This window comes from Caloenas nicobarica, chromosome 10 (assembly GCF_036013445.1).
Source record: "Caloenas nicobarica isolate bCalNic1 chromosome 10, bCalNic1.hap1, whole genome shotgun sequence".
Lineage (NCBI taxonomy): Eukaryota > Metazoa > Chordata > Aves > Columbiformes > Columbidae > Caloenas > Caloenas nicobarica.
Window position 1 is genome coordinate 13,389,994 of NC_088254.1, and position 17,677 is coordinate 13,407,670.

Consider the following 17,677-nt stretch of genomic DNA (forward strand, 5'->3'; position numbering starts at 1 on the left):
AGCATGGGTATTCTGTAAAAATGTCTTTTTAATATTTGAGACTAGCGCATGCTTAGGCATTTCAAAAAGCCTCACTGTGTGTGGAAGGCACTAACAGTTCACACACAAGGGAGGCGTATTTGATTATCTTGTGTCACAGACTTCGTGTAGCGACAAGAATACTTGATTGTGAGATCAGCTTCATGGTTGGAGTGTTTTCAGCTCTGTCTAGCAGCTGTACAGTGACTATGCCTTTTGCTATTTTTGTTGTTCTTTGAGTTTTTAGCTCTTCAGCAGACACAAGAGTGGAATTAGTGATTGCTCTGGAACAGGAGTTTCCTAGGTACCAAATGGGTACTGGGGGAACCAGTGATCCAGCTGCCACTGCTGCTTGGTGACAGTGTCACCTCTGAGAAGGATGCTATCCATTTCTAACTGGAGAATTCTGGGATGCTGATGGATCTTGTGACTATAATGGTTTTCTGCTAAGATCCCACCTAAGAGAACAGAGAATGTTGTAAGGGCTCAGGCCTGGCAGCTGGTTTGGGTCGGGGTTGCTTTGCTCTCTGGTTTGTAGGGAGTGTGATGGAGCAGTAAATGCTGGAAGAGGGCGTTGCTCGGCAGTTACGCATAGATGTGGTAACTGGAGAACACAGGTTATGGGAGGGCAGTCCACGGGGGTGTTGCAATTCCAGTATGTATCCGTAAGATACCAGGTGTTTCCAGAGCAAAGCAGGGGTGGACGTAATGCTGGAACTGTGAGCTGAATGTGTAAAGGTGCTGGGCAATATCTGCATTGAAAAATGACAGTTTGCAGTTCTTGTAGTCCAGGAGGATGCCAATCCTTTTGGGTGGGACAGTAATTCTGATGTCTGGTGTCATTCCGCTGTGCAGAAATTCGTACTTGTGCCTGTAGGCAAGAAAGACAGACAAAAAACATGAGGGAACTCTGGCTGCTTTCAAAGGGAAGTGCTGTTTGCACATAGGTGCATTCCAGGGTGAGCTTCTAGCTTCACAGTCGCACCCCTCCCGTGTGCCCTGTGGTTACTGTCCCAGACCCATTCACTTTGCCTGTAGAGATGGAGGAGGTCAGAGCACAACATGGGAATTTGCATTTTTTTCCATGTCTCAGAGGGCAGCGTGGCTGTTCTGTCAATCTGCTCCCTTGCCACTGGAGCTGTGCTCTGTCAGGCTTGCCCCAGAATAGCGCTTGGCATTCCCTCTGCCTCACCCCTAGAGAGCTGTGGGCGCTGCCAGGGAGCGAGCCAGCGCGATGACTTAGTCCTGTCCTTGCAGGCCCTGCCACGCTGCCCACTTGCTCCCTGAGGAGCGTGGCTCAGCATCCTCTGCGCTACTGAATGTAATTTTTCAACCCCCACTCTCTAAATGACATTCCTAGGTGCTTTTCCTACAAGACCTCCCTGCTCAGCCAGGTGGGTTTCGATGGGGAAGTTCCAGTCTTCATGCTCATCTACTAGAGGGTGACGTCTTTCGTGGTTCCTGCACTACTGAACTATTGGAGGCCAGGAAGATGCTCTGTACGTAAGCAGCTTTGTCATGAGGGTAGCCCTCTTCTTCCCCACGTAGGCACTGTTCAGGTAATGCTGGGGCCCTTTAACAGTTACTCAAACAGCTCTCCCTAGTGTGGCATGCTGCAACTGAAAATATAAGACTTTAATGGGAACATGTGCCTTTCTGAGCAGAAATGAGACGATTTATTCAGCCAAAATGAGTTAACTGGCATTTCACAGGGGCCAACTTGTTCACTAACCACCTCCTCCACCAACAATGCTCAAACTTGAGGAAATTTCCCTGTAGAAATGGTGATGACAGTGACTCAAGCTGAGCCCAGCTCCCTTATCTCTCTGAAGTCCGTGCTCATTGCTCCAGAAGAATGAGAACAAACCTCAATGTACCTCTTAGCTCAACATAGCAAGGAAATCTAATTAGCCTGCCTGCAGTGTATAGGAGAGTCATTAGCTTTAGTGGGTTTTGTCTCCCTCATTAAGCAGTGTTTCTTGCAGCGTGGGAGGCGAATGCCAGCACTGCTGAGGCCTCCAGCTCTGCAACGGGTACCTGGGGAGAAGCATGTGCTCCAGCGAACTGAGCTGCGTCTAGAACCTCCCTGCGTAGCAGCAGGCAGAGGACAGGCAGACTTGGGCCAACGCTCTGCCATCCCTGCCATTTACTGGCTGTGAGTGCTGGGGACACTCGGGTGGCGTCCAGGCTCCTGTGCGAGTGGACCCAGCAGCACCCTGGCAACTCTTGCGGGCTGAGCGGGGAGGTGTTCCGACAATACTTGGGGATGCCTGGGGGTGTGACTTGTTTCTTGCTCCTGGATGCTACACAGGGTGTCGAATCACATGGGAGTCAGAGGCAATAATGCTAATACGGTGTCTGGGGGAGAGCCAGCAGGTTCAGCTGAGCCATAGAGGGAGCTGGCATTTCTGCGTGCAGTATGCCTCTTAGGTACTTCCACAGGTAGGAGAGAGATCAAGAACAGTTGCATACAATGGGGTTTAGACAGATACATAGTTTCTAGGGGTTCGGTGACCTAAAACAAGGCCTTTACAGCTGCAGTAATGCAGATTTTATTCAGATTTGTTCCAGGGACTGTCTATCTCAATGTGAGAATATGTCATTAAGCAGGAGGATTTGCTTAAAGGTTCCCGTATCCATCCAACACCAGTTCACAGTGCCAATGGTGGAATGTCAGAGGCCACTGGTTAAGTGCTTGGTCTGGGCTTTGATATAAAATCTCTGCCTGACCCCTGTAGGAGTAGTAGGAGCTCTCTGCTGCTCTGCCTGCAGGTGTACACACAGGAGGTGTTCCTGTAGGAGACCTGCAGCCCCCGCAGTCCTTACCTTGATGGCGTGATGATATGCCTCATGCACCAGGATGAGTTATTTGCCCCCAGATAACCATGTCTCGGAGTGTTTTCAAAAGCTACGCCGATTCTGTACTCTGTATCTTCCTCAACTTCTACCTCCCAGTAATGCTTTCCTGGAAATGGGATCAGACTGCCCAGGATCCCAATACATCTGTGCAAGACAGAGACAGGAACATGTGCTTCGGCAGGGACTCTGCAATGCTATTTACAATGTTTAGGTACATTACATACCTGGACATTACACATCAATAAACAAAAGCCACTTCTGCTGTTTCCTTAGCAGTGCAGCATGGAAGTCCACATGCTGAGGACCTGACACAGAACCTGCAAGTTTCTTTGTGACACCCACCCTGTGGGTAGGTGTGTATAAATGAGTGGCCTGGGCACTTTCAGGAATAGGGAGAACAGCATCCTGTGCTGCCTGGGTTTTCTGGGAAAGTTATGACTTGCTAGAAAAGACAGTGCTCTGGTGAACCCCAATATAGCAGCAGGAAAAGGTTGCAGATTTTGTATTTTCTTCCCAAACAGCCCAAGGCCTTGAATGTTGCTCACCATCAGGAACTGAGCATGTACAGCAAGATAGCTGTAGTCTGTGCCACCTCAGCAGCAATCACTTAAAGCAAGTGTACAGTTCATTGCAAGTGCATGTAGATGTCCTGGGAATAGCTTAAAGGCTGTTGAAATTGGCTGTGAAGAGGCTGTGTTGCTACAGCTTGAGAAGGAAAAGGAATGATGTGAAATGGATGGGTAAACATCTGTGAATGAAATACTGCCATAGTAATGAGAGTTGCAAAGCCACCAAGGCAAACCTGAGTCAGGCCATAGGAGCTGCTGTGGTTAGGAAACACATCAGCCTTTCGGGGATCACACACACTTCAGAAATAACAGCTTGCGATGTAATTTCCTTGTAGTGCAAGCGTTAGTCATTTCAGCTTGGGAGCTTTTTTTTATTCTTTTCTGCAGTATATTGGCATGAAAGAGGCTTCTGAAAGTTCACAGTGGCATCAAAAATTCAGCCTCAGAGTTGAGAATGAGATAAGTGCCAACTTTGGCTGTTTATATGAAACATAAAAGCGCCCTGTGGAAGTGGGATGAAATCCCATTTAGGCTTATCATGATGACTTTAATGAAGAGAATCATCTCTCTCCTGGCTCTTTTCCATCAAGCCCTCTAGTAACACTACATATCCATGGAGGGACTAAGTTGTGAGCGTGTATTATTCTGTATCTGCAGATGCCTGTCCTGGTTATATATTGTTTCCATGGTTCTGAATGGAAACATGCATTTCAGCAAGCTAAGTCTCTCATTTCAATGGCAAAGGGCCTAATTGGTTTTTGAAAGTAAAATCCGTAGGCCCAAATAGCATCAGCTAGATCTTTCAGCAAGACCTCTAAGTTTTCAGATCCCTCTCGTTTCCTTAGCATTTGCTTTGGCATTTAAATACCTGTTCAGACTTAGCTCAACGTGCCCAATGTGTAAGCAGGCTTGCATGTAATTGTGGCTGGCTGTATCTGTAATCCTCTTTATGAACTCGCATTAACTTCCAAGTGATTTTCTAAAAGATGAGTAATCCATATTTTAAAAGGACCGACAAAGATGTTTGCAGTTGTCTAAAACTGAAGACAAGCACAGTCACTTATGCAAAAACCAAGACAGAAAAAACCACTACACATTATACACACAAGTGCAGTCTGGACGTTTAACTCAGGCGGTGCCTGGCTTGAAAGTAAGGCAAGCTGCAATACCCGTAAACCTTTTTGGTGGATTTAAATTCAAGGTAGGGGTGTGTTGTGGCCAAAGCAGCCACAAACCACATGCATTAGTTGCAACTGAAATTCTTGTGTATACCTTGTAAAGCTGTTATCATAGACAGGCAGGTCACACTCTGGGTTTTCCAGTTCATCGCATGCAATTGTAAATCCATCATCTAGAATCGCCAGTAAAGGATGGGCTGTGTCCTCATTAAGGCAGAAGTAGGTGCCTGCAAGAGAGCGGAGTGCCTGAGGGTAACTCCAGCAACGATTTAAGGCATTAGGGTTTGCAGCAAGGGCGTGGTAAAACGTTTGGATCCACAAAAAGATTAACCAGTGCTCTGGAAGGAATCTGTGGCTGAGGCTGACAGGACAGTGTTGTGCATTTTGAGTTTTCCAAATAAATGGGTGTTTTACAGCTTAACTGTGTTTAGTTACAGCCTTGTGAAAAGCAGAAAAGGGGCCTTAACCTGGTTTTAAACCCAGCCAGGGCTCAAAGCTGCAGGCGTTGCGCAGGAAGCAGCTATGCAAAGTTGAAGGGTCCTCCCTGCAATGGACTGTCTGGTTTCAAGTCATCTTCCTCAGAGCTGAAGTGATCTATTTTTCATCACTGCAAGGAGAAGGGGGCTTAAAGGCATCCCTGTGGCCTCTTCCACATAAATGCTGGACACGGTTTGAAGAGAAGGGATCTCCACAAAGGTGCCACATGCAGCATCAGCCCTCAGAGAGGTAAATTGGCGAAGCCAGCCCAGGATAAAAGCACTTCTGCCTTTCTCCCTTCAGAGACTTCACAGAGCAGGTCTGACGCATTGCGCTCTGAGGAGCAGCCACGTGCGTCACAGCTGCTGTTTGTAGTTGGTGTTTGTGTGTCCACCTCAGTAAGGAAGAATCAAAGGTCATTCCCAGTGTTGGAGGTGAGCGCTTGCAGCTGACAGCTCGATTTGCATCAGCTGTTTGCATAATGTAGACTCAGAGAAGATAAATCTCTCCATGATAATCCCAAATGAAATCATTATAATCAAACTGCAAGTTACTTCAATGCAAATACAATACAAACAATGATAGGGCCATTACAGGTATGTGCTGCTGAAAACAAACGTGCTGCTGAAAACAAACACGTGCTGTGCAAGCGGAATTGGCAATTTCAAATATTGAGTTTGATTTAAGTACCTAAAATACACACATGCAATGACAGTCTTCCTCTCCAGAGATTTAAGAATGACTATTTCTGTGGTGCCACTGATGTGTAGCAGACAGGTTTCTCACTGAAACGTAGCCTTCACAGATTAATGGCTGTGTGGTCAGTTTGCTGAATAAGCGAATCTGCAAATCTCTCTCACAGAAGGAAAGTGCAAAAGAGACACAGGTATGGTGTGAATGCATGTGCGAGCGATGTGGGAGGTTTGAGACACCCCAGTCATGTTGCAGCATCATTACAGCAAAGGTGAAGATGGAAACAGGTGTCTACCTATGTAAGTCATTAAACAGAGCTTTGATTAGATGGGCAGGAGGGGAAAGGGCTTCCATCTCCCCTTTGGGGGAGAGGGTTAATCCTTGCCCAGTGTGGCTCTGAGAGCAGAGATGATAATGCTGTGTCAGTTTCCAAAAGCAAAGCTTCCAGCTAAAAGCTGGACTGCCTTTTTCCTGAAGCATAAAGGGAACCAGCCCTCAGAGCTTCCCAGCCAAGCTGGAGACATTCTATTATCTACGCAGGAAGATTTTACATATCCAAATGACTCTGGAAAGTGCTGACTGACTGTCTCAACCACACATTCCAGCAGCAGCATCATTATAAGCTAATCTCTGAAGTACAATCACACTATAACTTTCTTCACTGGTGTGGCAGTACTTGGCAAGCTGGCAACATCTGGGGGTGTTGGGTTGATCTAGTCTTTTTAAATCTTTAGAAATTAGTAGCTTTCAAATATCAAATGTACTGGCCAGAAATAATTTTGAATTACAGAGCTAACGCAAGGCACTTATTGTTACAAAAAGTGTTTTTTCCATTCCTAAAAGGTTACCAGGTGTGTAATGAGAGGTAAGAGATGAGGGCTTGATGCAGAGGCCACTGAAACCAGCAGGAATGGTTCTGTTGAGATAATAGATGCTGCAACAGGCAGCTGGAGTTGTTCCAAGCTGTACAGTACCTGTGGTGTGTATCACGACAGGTTCACTCCTTTCACTGGAACCACCCAGGTTTAGAGCTCTAATACAGATGCGATAGCTTTGTGTTGGCTGAAGGTGAATTAGGACTTCGCAGTTAGGAATCCCAACAATAGATCTACAGGAAATAAATCAATGGAAAATGATAGGGAAGAGAACAAAGGAAGGCCTTCGAGATTATTTTTCTGAACAACAAAGAAGAAATTACATGATCAACTTCTGTAACCCATCAACACCACTTTACCTTGTAAAGCTGTCAGTAGCGGCAGTGAGAGACAATTTCTGACAGACTATGCAGATTTTTCCATTTGCTCCTACCCTTTTCCCATACCCTGTATAGTCATTTTCAATTAACATTTATACAATTAATTTTTCTATAATAACAGGAATGTTTATAAAGGTGAATTGACCAAAGGGTCACGGGTCCCTTCTCAGTGCTATCTGATGCCACAAGACTTGAAATGGTTTCATCTCTACAGGTCATGGACTTGATAGAAAAATGACTCACTCAGTAATTTCACCATTTTCTTCATCTGTCAGCTTGGACAGTTCAACTGTGTAGGAATCAACAGGGTTAATGTCTCTAGATTCCCAGCACACCAGTGCTGCATTTTCACAGCTTCGGATCTTTTTAGTCTTTATGGTAGGTGGTGAAGGAGCTAAAAAGTAGGCAAAAGAACAATTCTAAGTTGTTGCTTGGAGATGTTTGCAACAAATGCGCTTTGAAGACATAAAAAGTAGAACAAAGTTGTTTACTAATACTATAAAGAAACTTACTTCCCCAATGGAAAATAAACAGCAGGCAGGGTAATTAACAGTACTATTCAAAGACTTAATTTGGACTACAAATGTCCCAAGAGAATTAATCAGAGAAGTAACATAGATAAAGACTGATTACACAACCATTTTCTTTCTATCATTGGTTTTATCTTTGTCATAAAGGTGCATCTTTTCTCTGCTTTAAGATGCCAAAGACATCTGGAATAAGTGCTTGAAGGTCTCACTCTGACTTACTCAATTTGGTGTCAGATTTCACAAAAGAGAACCAGGGTCTATAAGTTGCAGTTCAGCCATTGGAAAGAATTCCTCAAGACAAGCCACACTAATCAAAATGTGCTTGACTGAACTGCAGTTACAAAGGGCAGCACAGCAGGTGAATCCACAAAATATACACAGGCAAATAAAAGGAGGGCTGTAAAACGGGTCCACGTGGCAGAACAGGGAGACTTGAGCCTTATTTCCAGCTCTCCTACATGCTTACATTTAAATAGGTTATTTTGTCTCTGTGCTTCTGCTTCTTGAACTTTAAAACAGGGACAACTGGCCTGATAGGGTCTCCAAATACAAGTAGGAAATTCCCATGCAGTCAGTAGACTTACACCAGAAAAAACAAAGTGCCCAGCAAGCATTACTGGCATAAAATTCAGAGATGACTGTGAATTTCACTATGAACATCACATAATCATATGAATAAAATTTTACCTGTTACATAAACTGCTCTTTCACTTGGTGGACTGATACCAGAGACATTTAAAGCACTGACCCAAAATTCATATTGTGTATTTGGCAACAGATTAGTAATGGTGCAGTATGTTTCTTTGACTTTTAGCGTATGCTCTGAAAGGAAAAAAACAAAGTATTTACAGTGCCTTTACACAGGTACCCACCCTTCCCCAAAGCTGCCTCAAATAATGGACTTGAGGCGCGTTGTTTTGTGTGCTGAGGAGAGCTCCTTGAGCTCCATACCCTTTGATTAGCTGTCAGGCTGTTTCACTATGCCTTCCTCTAAGAAGGCATAAATCAGATAATGCATCAGCTTCTGAAGGAGCTACATCGCTCAGAGGAAAACAAACAAAAAACAAAACAAACAAACAAAAAAACCGAAAGGTCACCCACCCACCTGTTTTTTTTCTAAATAGACTCTGCGTGTTCCCACTCTTGAGATGCTGTCTGGTCAGCTCATCCCAGCAGTGGGACAAGAGCTGGAGCTATGTCACTACTCCTTTCTCATTCTTCATCTTATAAAATTTGGACAGGTTCTGCTTTTCTTTCTAAACTGGCCATTTGGCACTCTACTGGCTTCCACCTTTGCTGGAGAAGTGACTGGGTGTTTTCAGTAAAAGAATATTATTAGCAAAGGCAGTTTTGTCACAAGGCTGGGACATTTTAGGATGGTTCTGTGGTTCTTTTTTTGTGCATGTGGGTGATGGGGAGTTACAGCCTATTATTAGCACAGAGATAAACTGTAAGATGACTGGGGGGGGTTTCAGTGGGCATGATTATTTGCTCTCTAAAAATACTGTGCCTCGCAGTGGATGCAGCACATGTCTCTAACACAGTGCCCACTCGCAGGAAAGGAAATGCTGCTGTTGAGACCTGACTCCATCCACTGTCCCCTTCCCACTCTCCCAGTTGCTGCCCCATCCTGTCTGTGCTCCTGTGATGGCTTCCACTGCAACAGCAGCTTGGCAGATTCGGCAGGGGAAGAGCGACAAAGCCAGAAGCAGGAAACATGTTGGCCGATAGGACAGCTTAGGCAGCAGAGAGAGTGCACAGAAGGTGCACTGGTGGCCGCAGCAAGCTGAGGCACTTTGGAACCAGCTGGTTTTGCCACTGGGGGCTGAGGTGTCCTTTGGGTCCAGGCCTCCTTACCTGCTTGTTCATCACTGTGCCTCTCAGTGCTCACTGGTTTATAGCAGAGCTGGTAGCACTCAATGGTGTCATCTGAGAAGAGGCCCCAGCAAACTCTCAGTGAGGTGCCAGTCGCTGTATTGGGAGCCTGGGGATTGATCACAGGGGCACAAGGAGCTGCAGAGGGGAAAGCAGGTCAGTTTTTGAATGTATAAGCATGGTATGTTGTTCACAGGCAAACAGCTCTCCCCTGACAAAGGTGGTTGCACAAAGCCTAGGCATTGAGTAGAGTCATATTCCTCCCATGTGGAGAAAAGTTAGGAGCTGACCCTGTAAATAGTTGCGGACAATAATCAAGTCACTGGTGTGTGAACTAGTCTTGCTTCAAATCAAAGTCAAAACAACAAAATACATCAGCCTCAGCCTAACCCTTCTCTGTAAACTTGGCCTCCCCTGCCTCTGAGGGCTGCTGCTCCCAGCAAGCAGGTACAGCCTGGCAGGAACAACATCTGGCCCGCTGTGCTGCTGCCGACCTGCCCGGGGGCTGCGGGGTCTCTGGAGGAAAGATGAGGGAAAAGCTGTACAGCATGGGGTCCGCAGAACAGGCAAACGAGTAGCAAATGATGTTTTACTTGAAGAAAACACAATGTATGGGCATAAAAAATGCATATTGTTCTTTCTGACCATTTGTGGTGTGCCAGAAAAGATTTTAAATCTTTAATATCTTGGGGTTTTTAATTATTATAAATTTGTTTGGGTTTTGCTCTGTTTCCTGTGTATAATAGGAAATGTGTTTACTAAATAGTAGAGGAACAAGCTACTGAAATCTGGTTATCAAGAGAAGCTGTGCTTAAAGGTTGTTTAAAGCAGTCTGGTGTCCCTCTCTATCTTTGTTCAAGCAACTACAAGGTAAGACAAGTTATCACCAACTAAGCATGCCTGACCCCTCAACAGAAGGGGGGTGTCTTTGTGAACCTTCTAGGAAATCATCCAGAAAAGCAAGAAAGACAAACTTGGCAGTTCTGGTGATCATCTACTGACAACAAATGAAAACAAAAAAAATCCAAAATAGCTTCCAGTGTCTCTGTATATATAGACAATCAAAAAAATCTAGAGGGAAAACTAAGGAGAAGCTAATTCTGCCTTTGCAGTTCTCCTTTAGAACAAGTAATGAACCTCTGTTTAATACATATCCTTAATTAAATGTAAATGAAATAATGATTGGATAGGAAGAGTACCTGGAATAGTATTAATGGAGTTCATTAGTTGTTCAACTTCAGAGAAATCTATGACCCGCTCTTCAAAGTCTGGCAGTGTTGAAAGCTCTAAATGCACTTCTTTCTTTAAGAATTCTTCCAGCCTGTAATTTTATGGGGGAAAAAAAAAAGAAAAGACTAATTGGAAGTACCATCATGTTGGATTTCTATGATACCTAATGGTAAGAGGAAAAGAACATCAAACTCTAAAATAACAGCTGTTTCCTTAAAATACTGTTTTCACAGTGGTACAAAGCTCAGCTGCCCCCGTGCCCTTTGCTTGGAGATGCAGGACCACACACCAGCTCAGTGCTCAGGATGCCAGGGGGAGCTGGATGCTGACTGGACAGGGGTACCACGCTCCGTGTGCCCCTCACTTGTCGAGCTGGTGCCGCACACTTCGCTCCCACCGAGCAGGTGAGTGAGGACTCCCCAGCAACCTCTCTGTGCAGCAAACTATTAGCTCCAGGGCTTTCATTATTTAGAATTTCTGACACTATTACTAATTCAGGACCTCATGGTACCAGGTGTTGTGAAACTGAAGCAAAGGGGTCTCTTTTCTCTGGGTTTTCATAAATGATGGCAGTCAATTCAAGTGTCTTATTTTTTGCAATTGATTTAGTGTGCCTTAAGATTTCTTCCGGCTCCTCTAAGATCTTTCAGTATCTGTTTTGAGCTCCCACAGCTTGATTTTCTACCCATCTATACTAATGCACAAATAGGCCTGTTACTAATCTATTTAGGGAGCTCAGTTTTAGGCAGATTTGTATCCAGAGCATTTCTTTCATGATCTTTAGCAATCCTTTTTCTCAGTCACTGAAATTAGTTCCTTATGACTAAGCTGAAAACGGTGATTTATTCAGGCTCTAACTCTCCCTTTGGGTTTTTCAAAATTGGCTCAAAACTAGTTTTGAGCGTTAAATTTCTTGGAACAACTTTTTCTGCTGTAGTTTGAAACAGAAATACTGAAGATTTCCATAGCTCTAGTAGCTTAGATAACATTTGTGTGCCTGAACAGTCCAGAACATGCAAGTGTCCCCAGTAACAGGGCCAATTATCAGGAAGGAATATGACACAAAATCCCAGACTATGATACTACCTGTCAACCATGGTTACCGCTGCCTGTAGAAAAAAAAAGAGAGAGTGTTAAAAGACAGAAAAGGTACATTTCTTGCATTAGTCTACATTACACTGTTGACCTGTCTTACATGAATTGTCCCAAATGCAGTCCTCAGAGTGAGCTAACTGGTCCTCGCCCAGCTCTAGGAACAAAGCTGTGCCTAACTGTCCATTCAAAGGGACAGATCTTGGCTGAATTTACAGTAAGATAATGTGCAGTATCAGGCAGTGACCAGTGTCTGCCCATCTAGACTCTAGACTGTATCCTCCCTTAAGTGTCCAAAGTGACAACAGATCCTTCACAAACAAAAACCAACAGCAGCTGGGGAAAATAACTTAGTGAAATTATCTGCATTGAAGGGAGTCTGAGCAGTGTATGTCACTGCAAGACAGTCCCTGGAGAAATGCAGGCAGCCAAGAGCTCACGACCAGCTATTGACATGGTGAATAATGGTTCCTAGGGGTGATGTAAAACTGTTTATGAGCTAAGGAGAAAATAAGGTTATTTCAGAGATGCAGAGGAATGGGAAGAGTCAGCTCACACCAAGAACTCAACAGGTTGTAGTGACACAGCAAGCTCATCCATTGGAGCAGACTGGAGGTGTTAGGAGATTTGTTTACTGTCCGGTTCAGAAGTTCCTATGCCTGTGCTATAGAAATACTCCCACCCACCTGAGTCATAGGACAGCTCAGATTAGAGCAATCACTCATCAGCAGTGAAAATTCTCTTTTTTTTCCAATTATTTTTCTACTTGCTAAAGCAAAATAACTTCTCGACACCTCCTCAACAGTGGGATCCATCCATCACTTTGCAGGAGCTCCTGATGTATTCAGTTTGGAGCCTCCTGTTCAGCTCAAGTTTCCCATAAAACGAAGAAGAAAAAGAAACATCTTCCAAAGTGGTTGCATCAGCCTGCCTGCTGTGAGCCCAGAATAGAGCAAGAGTGCTGAGCCTACACAAGGCAATGAACACTTCGTGCTTCCGGAGTTTCCTGAGATAAGCTTTTTAGAGATATCTCCTCTCTGAACTGCAGTGAGACTCATATATCATTGAGCATCTAAGTTACAAACTTCTGCTGCTGCTTCTGCACTTTGCCCCCATTGTGTCGCCCCACTAAGTCAATGCCACCATGCCAGGCACCTGGAGCAGTGACAGCACCATGGACCGAGCACCCCAAATGCTCTCTAGAAATAAAGCCACTCGGGACTTCCCATCTGGGGACTACTTGCAAGCAGCAAAGAGCATTTAGAAACAGCCTTGCCAATTAAAGCTTTTTACCTTCATAAAATTGGCTTTGTCGTTTTCCAGGAAAAGCTCCTGAGTTGCGTCTGTCAGCTCCTTGCAGGTGTCAAGATGTTCCCCACAACTGACCAGCTGCCCATACAAAGCTTCCAGTTTCTGCCTCTTCTCTTCCCCCAGTGCTTCCAGCTGTTCTTCGTACTTCTGAGCGAGCACTTGCACTGCATCATTGTAATGCGCCTCAAAATTCTGCTCCTGCCTTCCAAAGTTTTCCTGCAAGGCATTTGGGGTTTGTTCCTTGGTGTCAGGCCTGATCCATAGCTCAGCCAAAGAAAAATCCTACCCAGGTCTGGCTAAAATTTTCCTTGCCAGGGAGGCAACGCCAGTGCACAGAAGCTGTAATTTGACTAATTTGCATTTTTTAGGAGTTTATTCTAATCGTTCACCCCCACTGAGGCACAAGAGAGGGTTGGATTTGGTTCCAGGCATAATAAGATCATCAGAAATTATAATAAAAACAATGTTGCAAGTCAGCTGTCTCCAACCTAAACCCAGGGAGCACAACTAGGGATATATCCTAGCTGTAATCTCACAAGTGTTTCCACCACCACAGTCAAGCACATTCTTCCATGACAGAAACCATGGCAACTCAGTGGGATCCATGGATTTGTGCTGAGGGAGCTGAGCAGCTAATGCTGGTTTCCTCATTCACTGCTGGAGAAAGCATTAGGAAGGAAGATTTAAGGAGCAGTCCAGGCTTTACTGCTGGCAGCTGCCCACTGCTCCGGCACTGATGTTCTTCTGTGCCACATGCAGCAGAGAAAAGCCGGTAGGTGCCTTGAGCTATTGCTTCAGTTTGACCTGCTGCCATCTGGGCCCCCTCCCCTGGGGCCAAGCTGACACCAGGCAAGCAGGAACACAAGCCCTGAACTGCTGCAGCTCAATGCAGCTGGTCCAAGGGTTTGTCTGTATCTGGCACTTGCGTGAATGAAACCGAGTGAACGCAAGGGGTACACTCTGGATGGAGTAGTTAGATGACAGGTCTTTGGCCATTTAAAATTAAGATAACCTGTGCAGGGGTCACTTTACTTCTGAATGCAAGTGTCTGTGCAAATATTTGATGTGGTTTTACAAGCCCACTTTAAAAAATTCCTTAGGATGAATTTTCCTGAGTACCTCAGTCTAGGCAAACCACAGGATAACACTGTGCTCTGTTACCATAATTACTCACCTCGTTAACAACTGAACACTATGACCATCAAAACTGTTCTAACCCCAGAACCACACAGCCCGAGAAAAAATGCCTTACCTCTACAGTGATGAAGATTTCCTCCAAGTGACTGGCGAAGTTTTCCATCTGAGCAACCTGCTCTTCCAACTTGCACATATTCTTATGAATCTCCTCCTACCAAAACACCCAGTGTGATTCTTAGCATGTCTGAACGCTGGTTTAGAGGCACTTCAGTACACTTGTGTTACTCTTACCTTTTCGCTTTCCACAGCACTGGGGAGCTGAGCCACCTCGTGATCCTTGTGCTCACCAAACAGTTTGTCAAAAGCTCGGATTGGCATCTTGCAGGTACAGCAAAAAACATCTGCCACCTCCTCCTCCTCACTGACAGGCTGACTGCTCCACTCATCTGACATGCCACCACTGCTAAGCCCCTCTCTGGACCATGTGTGGCTCTCAGCCTCATCCTCCGCTCTGGCTTTGCTCTGATCTTCATCTTGAGAAGCCTCACTAGGAAGTCCCTGTTGCTTTGTGGTTTGACTTTGATCTTTCACTGGAGAGCTGCTTTTCGATGCATTATGTACAGAGCCCTGTGATCCTGCTTTTTCTGTGTGGGCAGGTGGCCATTTGCTGTCCCCCATCTCCAGATGTCCTCCAAGAAGTTCAAGCTCTTTTTCTCTATCCTCATCAAGTCCATACATCCTAGCCAACTCTGCAACCTCCTTTTCCAAGTCATATCCAGCTTCTTGTGAGCACTGAAATTTCTCGCTATTCAATGTGGATTCCCTTCTGGTATCTCCCAGAGATCTGTCTACTTGACCAGATGGCTCTTCAGGAAAGATATCAAACCTCTCCTTTGATCCGTAAAGATCCATATGATAAAATATCAAGCCTTCAGCCTCAGTCTCGCTAAACTCTGGGGCTGGTGGGGAAGCTGAACGACCAGGCAACTGGTCACTAGTTTCATACTCTCTTGCTCTGCCAGACCTGGATGACATTGGTATCCGCAGTGAGGCTTTTGAGATGACAAGTCTCAAACCTGTAAAAGACAAGAAAGATCCTTAGCTACATACTTAGATACCAGGCATGAGGGTTTTTTGCTTAACAATATATAGATGGAATAGGTTTGGCTGAGGACTGCTCACGGCCTGGAGGTAGCCACAGGAAAGCCCAAAGCCAGCAGCTTCACTTCCTAAGAGAAGCTACTAAAGGGAAGGCCCGGGAAACTTGTTTTTTCTCACTTTCCTGCAAAGCAGAGCAGAGATCTCTCTGTGGTGGGCATCCTATGTTTTGTGAGTGTCTCATCTATAACCCTGATGTCTGATTTCCCAAAAGTGGAGTAGTCCTGTCCCCAGCTCAACACTGCAACTGTGCTTCAGGTGCACCTAGCACTGTTCTGTGCCACTGGAGACGGCCTGGTCTGAAGTCTGCTCATCCTTCAGCTGCTGTCAAGCGCTCTTTCTGAACTGTCAGGCAGGCATACTGTAGGAAGCTCTCTCTTGTGAGCACTGATGCCATGTAACACACACAGTAAACGCCTTGAAAAATCCTGTCCTGGATTTTTCAAGTGACCATTCTTGATACTGACACTTGAGGTTTCTTTTAAGATTATTCTCAGTCCAGGTCTTGGGTCGTTTCTATAAAACAGGGAAAAATACTGCCCTTTGAGGGTTCTCAGGTGCTGTGAAAGTATATATTTTAACATAAATGAAGCTCAGAAAAAAGTTCGATGTATGCTTTATCATGGAGATTGTCACGGTTGAGACATCTGATCATCAGTAACTAGGAAAAAAGGCAGGTCATTGACCCCTGAATTGAGAGTCCGCTCTGACCTGGAGCTCGCACCCTTTGTCCATTCTGTGAACATGGGAGGTGTGAAAAGAGCGTGTGGATGTGAAATGCAAAGCTGTGTGATAAAGCAGATGCATATGGGACAACAATAAAGGTGCAAGGGCAACATTAACGCTGACTCCTCAAGCCCACTCTTTCCAACCAGCCACATTAACACGAAATGATGCCAGTACAGGACAGTGCTCTGCCAGAGCTGAAACATCCCCGCAGCCCTCCGGACAAAATCACAGCTGCAAAAATACTCAGGTCAATTTTCTCAGCAGTTTACTACTACAACCAAAAGAGTTCATGGAAAGATTTCAGCTGAATATTAATGAACCCATAGTTACATCTAGTCCTAACTCAGTGAAGCACGGGAAAGCTTTAAAACCACTTTCTCACAGAAAAAAAAAAAAGCCAAAAGAACAGCCAGACATCAGGGTTATCAGAGCTTCTGCAGAAGCTTTCACATAAGCTTTGCTTTCAAACTGCTTTTTATGGTCTTTGTAGTTGCGAGTACTTGCCATCACTTCAAATTTATTTCATCAATATTTTACTAATATTCCTGAGGATTACTTAGCTAACAAAGTCAACACAGTCAGTGACTTATTAGAAAGCAACTTCTCAAACTGGTGAAAAATGCTAACAAACTCCCCACTCAGGTTTTGTATCAATGACGGAAAAAATCCAGCCTGCCGGATCTGTCAGAAAACACACACACAAGTTCACGGTTTGTCTTCTGGCATTGCAGACATGGGTGGGGATTCTACAGCTAGCAATATCTTACTATCAACAAAAACACTTAAGTTAGGCAGAAATACTATTTATGCTAAAGGTGATAAAATAAATCATGCAAATTCTAACACATTAAACAGAGAAAAGGTCTTGACACATACCAGAAGATGTTGTCTGGCTCCCACAAAGACTTTTGTCCCCATAATTGTAATAAGGTTTGCTTTAGAAGCTACTACTAACTAGAAAAGTGAATTAACAAGTATTTTTCCTACCAAAATGAAATTAAATTATATAAATTAAAACGAGCATAATTAAGCTTGTCTGGAACCCTGCTGCCTAAATAAGATTTTCAGATGATTGGTCAGTGTTTTCTCAGTTTACAGGCACAGATACAATTACAGTGAAGAATGTTTAAGTCCGTGACCATCGGTTACCAAAAATACATAACAAAGAATGTTACTACCTAAAAACTTGCCTTCTATCTTAAGACGTCCTAAATTCTTCTGATAGCTCAGATGGCATCAAACTTCACGTTTATTTCCCCTAGTAAAAATTAATTCACACGAAAGCAATTCCTTCACTTTCCTGTGACTGCAGTTGGAAGACTTATTGCTGTAACCCTAGACCATCTCTTTGCTCAGATAGGGACATGCCAGCAATGAGCAATGGAACAAATATAGATGTGCCCTGGCCGTCCTTCAGCAGCTTGAGTGTCACCAGGATGAATGTCATGCACTGAGAAAAGGCTTCGAAGGTTGATTCCTGGATCTGAAGTACTTGGAACAATTATAGGGAGCCCTCGCTAAAGCCAGAGCAGCCTTTCACTTTTGGCGTGGTATTAATAAACCCTG

At 44.6% G+C, this 17,677-nt stretch overlaps 1 protein-coding gene across 3 annotated transcripts; it reads right to left on the reverse strand.

Annotated features, from left to right (window-relative positions):
- Positions 1-10: 10 nt before the first annotated feature.
- On the reverse strand, positions 11-17,453 carry FSD2 (fibronectin type III and SPRY domain containing 2). Of its 3 annotated transcripts, none has more exons than XM_065641983.1 (13): positions 17,302-17,453; positions 14,516-15,300; positions 14,340-14,435; positions 13,070-13,303; positions 11,771-11,793; positions 10,654-10,775; positions 9,437-9,592; positions 8,267-8,401; positions 7,293-7,443; positions 6,769-6,902; positions 4,719-4,851; positions 2,845-3,021; positions 11-889 (listed from the first exon to the last, which is right to left on the reverse strand). In XM_065641983.1, the coding sequence occupies exons 2-13, from the start codon at positions 15,257-15,259 to the stop codon at positions 637-639; spliced, it is 2,358 nt and encodes a 785-aa protein (XP_065498055.1). In that variant the 5' UTR covers positions 15,260-15,300; positions 17,302-17,453; the 3' UTR covers positions 11-636. The 3 variants fall into 3 exon arrangements, with proteins under 3 accessions (XP_065498055.1, XP_065498056.1, XP_065498054.1); XM_065641984.1 differs by having other exon boundaries at positions 17,290-17,453; XM_065641982.1 differs by lacking the exon at positions 17,302-17,453 and adding an exon at positions 16,988-17,281.
- Positions 17,454-17,677: the final 224 nt, after the last annotated feature.